The following is a 9456-nucleotide window of genomic DNA, read 5'->3' as shown; positions in this document are numbered from 1 at the left end:
AAATTTTCGATTTATACTCTTTCGACAAATTCTGCATATTGTTGTATTTCTATTGTCATCAAATTTCATTCATGTGGGGGATTATTAGAAATGGTTTTGGAAAAATTAGATTTTTCCTCAACTTTGGTCTAATTTTTAGGTGGGACTCATACGCCAAAGTTAGCAGGGTCTAAGTGATAACAGGTTCTATGCCACATTGTGATTCACGTAGTATATTTGGTTGCTCAAAACCATTATCGAGTGAATGGGAAATTGAAGTCAATGTGAGCTCCATGGAAATGATATGTTCTTGGTGAAATTTCCATAAAGGTTGAATTAAAGCTTGTCCCACATTAGTTTGGTGAGCAAACTTTGTGTAGGTTTATAAAGCTTGGGTTTGAAACTTGGGGTAGGCCCCAAGGGGCACTCAAGTTTTGTAGAGAGAGAGGTTATGGGTAAAGTGGGCTAGATCCATTGGATCCAAAATAAACACGCGAGCGCACCGCCGTCCATTCAATTGGTCGGGCGGGCTGGTGTAAGGTTGGGTTGGGCTTGATCGGCCCAATACTAATTCTTTTTTGGCCGAAAACATTTGAATTTTTTATTTTTTATTTTTGAAAAATAAATTCTGATCGTTTGAATTCAAATTTCGGTTAGAAAAATTCAAATTTGGCTTGCACCTTTATGTACAGATTTTAATCTGACCGAACAAATTCATATCTGTTCATTTTCAAACCCAAACAGTTTCTTATTTGTTCAAAATTCAAACCGAACAGGTTTGTATCTGTCCATTCAAAACCGAACAAGTCTTGTACTTGTTCAAACAAGTCTGCTACATGTTGGATTCAAACCGAACAACCACGATTCCATCTATAAATAGGCAGTCCCTCATTTGGATTTTTCACTTAATTTTCGTTCTCAATTCTACCATTGCTCTCTCTGCATTTTGCTGCATTATTTTCCTGTGAGAACGAGTGTAAACACAAAGTGTATTCATTGTGCGAATAGTTTGTAGTGCTGCTACTATTCGTTGTTGATCATTTTATCTTAGGAGATAGATGTCCACAATCTTAAAGCACTATGGAGAGGACAAATCTGTCTTAAGTACATAGTGTTAAACACTGGACTTGATCAAAAATTTGTTCGACAAATTAATAAAGTAAATAATTAATTTACTTTCTGTTTTATTTATTTTTATCAGATTCTGATTTTGTTTTTGTAACAAAATAAAAATCTGTTGTTTTATTTTATTTTATATGCTGTTTTGATTTTTGTAATCAAACAATTTCTCTCATTTCTTTAATTCTTCAAATACAGTGAAGATTGTCCAACAGTTTTAATAACTACCTTGGAAGGTCATGTACTTGTCTTGAATATGATCATACTCAAACAATGTGAATCTCACATTGACCTCCCAACCAAGAGGGAATTTACTTGTCTCTGCAATTACCAAGTATAGAGAGATGTGTCCTTCCCCGTTTCTTTCTTTATCGCCATTTGGGTAGAGACACAATTTCCTTTAGCCCAAAAGAACAAAGAGTTAGCCCATATGTCTTTAATTGGAATGAAAAGGAAAACTACAAAAACAAGAGTTTATTATTAACTCAAGTACTCTAACCATTTGTAGTCACTGGCTTCAAAAATGCCTAATTCGCAATTCTGCACTGTAGCATCTGACAATAATTGTGTGAGTTGTGCAAATGACTCTATCTTAAGAGTGTTGTGAGCTGGTGGTATATCTCTTAACGATCTTGCTACATTTGCAAAATGTTAAAGAGATCTAATTTGTTCTGTTTGTATAATCCTACTTATGAAGCATTAGTTCTTTTAAATATATATGAAGTACTCACATCAAACACATGAAAGGTTCTATTTGAATAAATTCCCACAGAGTCACTTTTTTACAGTCAATAGTTTTACGATAAACTATTATGAGCGTCAACGCTGTTGTATCATGCGACTCATTTTTTTACTTAGTGAAATAGCCTAGTGGCAGTCCAACCATTTTGGGGATCTTTAGGTTTACCCACCAAGAATCAAATCATATTATGGTTCGGTTTGGTTTGATTTAGGAGAAAATGTATGACTTAATCGCTATATACAATTTCATAAAATTTAAAACAAAATCAAACAATAAAACATCAAACTAGTTCAAACCATTTGAGATGCAATTTAGTTTAGATTGAAACCACAGTTTCTAACTTGGCATCATTCATAACCTACTCACAAAATATTGTTCAATATATCAAATATCAAGCAAAACACAATTTATCACAAAATATTGTTCAATATATCAAATATCAAGCAAAACACAATTTATTTCAAACGTTAAATGACATGCCACATTGATGTTTTCAAAAAATGCAACATTTTATCATTTTTCAAATAAGAAGCAACAAGTTATATATGAGATTAGGGTTACAAGATTAGGTAATATAAATAAAGGTTCTTATTATGTATTCAAGTGTATGGTAAGAATTTATCTATGTTTATATATCAGAATGGTACAATTTGATTATAAACCAGAACTATGATTAGAAAATTGTGAATCAAAATCATGAATTGGGATTTAGACCAAACCAAATATTAAGTAAACCAAATCAAAGTCTAGACCAAATAGATTTATTATTATTATTTTTAAATATATTTTTGTGCAACCCTAACTTTTTAGATACATTTAAGTAAGATGCATCTAAAAAAATAAAAAAAATTTGCTTAAACTTTTAAAAATATTCACTAAAAAATACATGAAAAACAAAAAATTTAATTTTCAAAAAATTAAATCCAGAAAATTAAAACCAAATATAATTTTAAGATAAACTTTTATTAAGGTCAACTTTCTCACCACATTGTGATCATTCATATTCCATTTACTAATCTATATAATAAAGCAGAAAATTTTTTGAATTTTCAACTTATTTTTGTCCTATTAGGATATTTGGACGGCTCAAAACTATTCAAATTACAAAATAATAGTTGAGATGTATTTTTTAAAAAATATCCTACATATACATTTTTTACTTTCCTACTTCTCTCTCTTACTTTTTTCTTTTCTTATCCATCCTTCCATGATCTCATGAATAATTCTATGAATGATTCCACCTTCCTCCCTCCCTCCCTCTTTTCTTTTTTTTTATTTTTTTATTTTTTTCCATTTTTTATTTTTCTCTCTATTTTTTATTTTTTCCTTTTTGTTCACTTATTTTTATTTATACCGTGCCTGAAAGTACGGACATGCACTAGTATATAAATAAATCACAAAATGTAATACACACACTCACATCTGCTTATAGATCTCATATAATATGAGATTGTACATGTGTGCAATGATTTATTTTTGTATTAGTAGCATGGTTGTTCCGAATTTATACAATAATATGAGAGAGAGAGAGAGAGAGAGAGAATCCCCCAATCCAAGTCCAGAGCTTGTTGAAAATTTATTTCTAGTTTCGAAGTATAAATGCTCTTCCCGAAGGATTCCCAATGTTCTCAACTCAAGTGATAATTAGTCATTAAGGCACTGCTGAACAACACACATTGATGATGAAACTCATGGGGTTCATAAAATCTCTGCTAAGTGGCTCAATCATTGTTTCACATGAATATTCCAATGGACATTTTTAACCCTTAGATGGAAGATGTAAAACAGTACAAATACAAAAGAAACACCTTCTGCAAAAGAAATAACCACTGATATTGGGATACTTGATATATAAACTACATAATATCACCATCTTTTTTTTTCTTTTCTTTTTTTCAATACCAATTTTGATTCGTAAGCTAAGTACTATTCCACGGCAAATATCACAGACAAAATTCAATCATAACAAGAAGTCTGAGATTGTATACAAGATTCTAGCTCATAAGTTGGTCCACAAGATGATAAAAGCAGATTAACAGGACAAGCTCACTAACATCCTTCTATTACTAAGATAAAAGCCTAATCTATATTTACTCTGAGAAATTCTTTAATGTGGATAAGACGCTAACTTCGGCCTCAACAATTAAAGTATCCTTCACAAGGAATCCCTTAGAAGCATCATGGAGGTCAGTTAACGACAAAAATGAACTGCGGCCCCAGCCAACGGTTGGAACAAAGCATGCTGTATCTGCAAGAGAGTAGATGGACAATTATTGTTTGATAACCCAAAGGATCACCATAAATGCAAAAATCATCATCTCCAGAAAACAAATGGAATCCCGTGAATATGATTTTTTTATTTTTGGGTTTGGTGAGGTTAGCTTCAGACTGGAGTCATGAATATTTTGTATTTAAAAACATAAATTAGTAATGATCATGTCATCAGTGGCACCAAGATCACCAGATGAACAGAAAAATGGTGGAAATGTAACTTTCACCTGTAGTTTCAACATGTTGGCCTTGACATTGGTTCCTTATGAGCAGCTTGTATTTTGCATATGTTTTTCGATCAGAAGGAAATGTTTCCCAATCATATAACCACAAAAAGAGGGACAAGCATTTGTCGTTTGCCCTTGAATCTCCTTTGGGATGGAGGTCTAACTTCCTGGTTTTGTTATACGAAGTCGTAAAAAGTAGTTAATTGTTAGATTATCAATCTGCTTATTGTCATTGAGAGGAGCGAAGTTAATGATTGCATACCACTTCCGATTTCCAATAGTGAAGACTTCAGAATAATGAGTTTCGCCATCTAGAGATGAGAAGTTATCAATCTTCCAAGTGTACGTATTGTCAAGTCCCTTCAATACAGTTAGACACTCTCCTCTGCCATTATAACTTATAACAAGAACTTCAGCCCCAAACACGCAAGTGTCGTGGATGAGGTATCCATTGGCAGCATCATTAAAAGTACCAAGTGGGAGTAATTGGGCAAAACCCCACTTGGTTTTCATCCTATGAAAGCGTCTAACCTTCCCATTGGCATCTGAGCATTGGAATGGAATAAAATCAGGGGTGTAGAGTAATGCACGAGGACGAAAATTTAAAAGCCTTACCCATGTTCAAATGAGATTAAATAGTTACTAAAGAATCTAACTACCTTGGATGGTCATGTACTTGTCTTGAATCTGATCATACACAAACAATTTGAAGTTCACACACAAACAATTTGAAGTTCACATTGACCTCCCAACCAAGAGTTAAATCACTAGTCTCAGCGATTACCAAGTATAGAGAGATGTGTCCTTCCCCATTTGTTTCTTTATCACCATTTGGGTGACACGAAGGAAGAGTCAGCTTATATACATATATATATATATATATATATATATGTCTTAATTGGAATGAAAAGAAAAACTATATATATGTCTTAATTGGAATGAAAAGAAAAACTACACAAAAAATATTTTATTAAGTAGTCAACCATTTGTAGCCAACGGCTTCAAAAATATCTGATTCATAATTCTGCACTTCAGCATCCAACAATAACTGTGCGAGTTCTGAGAATGACTCAATCTTAAGAGTGTAGTGAGTTGGCGGTATATCTCTCAACGATCTTGCTACATCTGCAAAATGTTAAAAGAAAACTAATTTGTTCTGTATTTGTATAATTCAGCCTATGATGCATGGGTTCTTTTAAATATATGAAATACTCGTGTCACACACATGACGTCATAAAGGTTCTACTTGAATAAATTGCCAAAAGAAGTCATCTTTTTCCATGGCAATAATAATTAAAGAATCTCACTGTTTGCATAATGGGAAAAACACAACATAAAATAATAACAAATATAAAGTCATAAGAGTAGAGACTTTATTCTTTCTTGATCACACCTTACACTTAGCCTCTTCAACACAAACATATATATATATATATATATATATATATAGAAGCTCATAACCGACTCGACAAAGTCAGCAAAGAACAAGAAACATTTTTTTTTATAAAAACTTTAAAGCCATTTCATCTCATCATGTTTTTCAATTCTTCTCCATGCTTCTACTAATTACCATTTGTCTTTTACCAAATACAAGAGGCAGTGGAGGAGTTCTAACTCCTTCCATATGTTTTTATTATTATTAAATAAATTTCACAACATATATTAAATAAGTTATATTTACAAAGTATAATTTTTGAATATTAAAATATCTTGTGCATAAAATATGCACCAACAGTATGTATGTATGTATGTATGTATGTATTTACAGTATAAATGTTGTTAACAGTACTAGTAAAAATTTGGGTATTACCCTATATAAAATCAAAGAGTCTCTTGAATACTTCTCATTCTCAATCACCAAACAATTTGTTGATTAGCTTCATAATTTCAGCATGACTGTAAGATAAATTGATAGAGAGAGAATAAATTGTATGTATATATTGATATATGTTGTACAATTACAAAGGGAGCTTAGCTCTCATTTATAGCCTGTCATTGGATGCGAGGCATGCGAGACGCGAGGCACCGAAAGGCTAAAGCTAGCCGAAAGCATAAAGCTAACAAACATAATAATAACAACTAACGTATACAATGCTTAAAGAATAATAAACAATGCTAAAGTATAATAATATACTAACATCCCCCCGCAAACTCAAGGAGGGAAAGCATCAACCAAGTTGAGTTTGGAAACAAGAAAGAGTAACAAAACAAGAAAATAAAATAGGATAGGAGACACTGTATGGTCGTGTCGAACCGTTGTTGAAGACACGGTATGGTCGTGTCGGACCGTTGTAGCAGGACAGTTTACGAGGTCATGCCGGACCGATGTAGCAGACACTGTGTGGTCGTGTCAGACCGTTGTTGTAGAAGCTGACCGGAATCAATGTCGGACAGTTTACGGGGTCATGTCGGACCGATGTAGAAGATTGTGGTGGTGCACCAAGGGGGCGACTTAGGGAGTGCGCCATGGGGTGGCTTGGGTGGTTCCCATGGTGTATAACCATGCTTACCAGCTTGAGTGGTTCGCATGGTGTGTAACCATGCTCACCATGATATATGTATAACCCCCCCTCAAACTCAAATAGGTGTGAAGATAGAAACTTATTTGAGGTTGAAACAGGGTTTGTTGTTTAGAAACTTTTTTTTTTAGAAACTTTTTTTTTTCATTTAAAAAAAAAAGATAAAATAAAATAAAAGAAAGTGAAAATGGAGCCCACGGTGGTTTTGTTCAAACCAACCCATGATGGTGCCAGTCATTAAATTAATAAAATATGAAAGAGACATTGATTTGGGTGTAGGGTGGCCCATTGAGTTGGGTAAAACCAGCCCATGGTTTGTGGGTTTGTTTGGTCAAAAATATTGTTTAGAAAAAAAAAAGAAAGGGAGGTGGTGGAGGATATGGTGATGAATAAAATAAAGGAGGGAGTCGGTGGACTGGGTGGCCCCTCAAAGACAGAGAGAGAAACCCATGTGCGTTGTAGATTGAGAGACCCAGCTAGAGAGTGGCAGAGAGAGTGAGCTGTGTGGGTGGTTCCGAGAGATGCCGAGAGAGAGAATTTTTTGGTGGCCGACGGTGGTTCACAACAGTCGACGACGGTGCAGTAACGGTGGTGGCTCGGTGCATAGAGAGAGAGAGAGAGCTTCGGAGATGAGGCTACCGGTGGTGTTGGTCGCCGGTGACAACGACGGCACCTGGAGTGGCAGCCATGGGCAAGCTGGGTTTTGCCCCTGTGGAGAGAGAGAAGGGGATAGATAGAGAGGGCATGCATCTGTATCGCTTTGGCGGAGCTCTTGCTGGGTCTGTGTGTGTATGTGGATCTCTTGACATGTTGCAACACTCAAAACAGCCGAGAGAGAAGAGGGTGATGTCCCTGAGAGTCACGTGACCAGACGGTTGGATCAAAACGTGCTCGGGCTGGAGGTCGCGGTACACGATGCCCATGCTATGGAGGTGTTCGAGAGCGCAGACGATCGCAGCGAGGTAGAACCGAATGACGGAAGGAGAGAAGACGTGGTCGGGCTGACGGTAGCGGAGAACAGTGAGGTCGCCGCCGGGGCAGTAGGGGACGGACCAACCCAACAACCGGTGGGTCACGAAGGATCCGAGAAGGGTGGGGAGGAAGGGGTGGGTCGGGTTGGATAAGCGGGCCAGGACGGAGACATCCCAGCGGGCACGGCGGTCAGCGTCGAGCTTGGAGTAGAGAGAGCATTTCCCGACAACTGTGAGGGCGAAGGGGGAGAGGGCAGAGGGGGCACGGGACTGGTCATGGACAAGCAATACAGTGCCCATGGCGCCTTTTCCGAGTATTTTGATTGCTCTCAGGTTGTCCAGCTCTAGCTCCGGTGAATTTGGCTCCATAACAACCACCACTGTAGAGAGATAGACACAGAGAAAAGAAGAAGAAGAAGATCAAATAATTTGCGGCAACGGAGTGAATGTACGTGTAGAGGTCCGGCGGGCGGCCAAGGCGAGGCTGCCGCCCGCCGGTGAAGCAGAATGATTAGGTTGTTAACCTAGCTCTGATACCATGTAAGATAAATTGATAGAGAGAGAATAAATTGTATGTATATATTGATATATGTTGTACAATTACAAAGGGAGCTTAGCTCTCATTTATAGCCTGTCATTGGATGCGAGGCATGCGAGACGCGAGGCACCGAAAGGCTAAAGCTAGCCGAAAGCATAAAGCTAACAAACATAATAATAACAACTAACGTATACAATGCTTAAAGAATAATAAACAATGCTAAAGTATAATAATATACTAACAATGACAATCAGTGAAATTTTTATAAAACCCATTGAACCCAAAACACAAAACCCTAGTCGTTTGAGGAAGGCACAACAATGTTCAGAGGAAAGGAATGCAGGGGAGGAGACGATGACAACAAAATGGGGGCTTTTTTCCATTTTCTTGGCTCAACCACTGATTGGTGGCCTGTAAAAGATGGCTTTTACGGATCATCCGTATAGAACTTAATCTCCAGACACAGATACAACACTATATATATATATATATATATAAATGTATATGTAGAGAGAGAGAGAGAGAGAGAGAGAGAGAGACGTACCAGAGTTGGCATTGTGAAGAGGAGGAATAGGATGGCATGATTTCTCTTCTTCCATGTTGTCTGCAGCCTCTCAACAGGATTTGGGAGAACACTTCACTGCTAAAGTCTACTGCATAGTCTCCGCACCGAAGCCAAGCTTTTATAAAAACCATTTGCCGGGTGGGTGGCAAAAAAGCAAACAAAAAAGCAAACCCATTCATATGAAAAAATAAAAATAAAAAATTGCACCACGTAGAACGTGGGGTTGTTTAACTTTTATTTGTTAGCGATTATGCTTAAATCACTGAATTTTTATTTTATTTTTAGGTGGTAGTTCCAAACACGGCAGAGCTGCAAGCTTAATTCCTAAGTAATATTTTAATTTTGGGAGCTTTTTTCATAAATTTATTTTTAATTACTTATGTTCCATTCAATTCATATTCTTTTTTATTATTCCATTAGGTCTTATTTGAGATAAGAACACAAAAATGCTCTTTTCATCTACTTATGTTCTATTTAGTTCATATTATTTTATTATGTTTCAATAAGTCCAATGGGTGGCATAAT

General features: G+C 36.1%; 1 protein-coding gene across 3 annotated transcripts; it reads right to left on the bottom strand.

The window, feature by feature from the left end:
* Nucleotides 1-3769: 3769 nt before the first annotated feature.
* LOC114259883 (MATH domain and coiled-coil domain-containing protein At3g58200) lies at nt 3770-9064 on the bottom strand. 3 transcript variants are annotated; one of them, XM_082915180.1, is made up of 4 exons: nt 8911-9064; nt 4601-5463; nt 4339-4505; nt 3770-4088 (listed from the first exon to the last, which is right to left on the bottom strand). In XM_082915180.1, the coding sequence occupies exons 2-4, from the start codon at nt 4849-4851 to the stop codon at nt 3931-3933; spliced, it is 576 nt and encodes a 191-aa protein (XP_082771306.1). In that variant the 5' UTR covers nt 4852-5463; nt 8911-9064; the 3' UTR covers nt 3770-3930. The 3 variants fall into 3 exon arrangements, with proteins under 3 accessions (XP_082771306.1, XP_082771304.1, XP_082771305.1); XM_082915178.1 differs by having other exon boundaries at nt 4601-4883; nt 8911-9060; XM_082915179.1 differs by lacking the exon at nt 8911-9064 and having other exon boundaries at nt 4601-4883; nt 4998-5194.
* Nucleotides 9065-9456: the final 392 nt, after the last annotated feature.

This window comes from Camellia sinensis, chromosome 2 (assembly GCF_055761805.1).
Source record: "Camellia sinensis isolate YWXY chromosome 2, ASM5576180v1, whole genome shotgun sequence".
Taxonomy (NCBI): Eukaryota; Viridiplantae; Streptophyta; class Magnoliopsida; order Ericales; family Theaceae; genus Camellia; species Camellia sinensis.
This window is presented reverse-complemented; position numbering and strand designations above follow the sequence as displayed.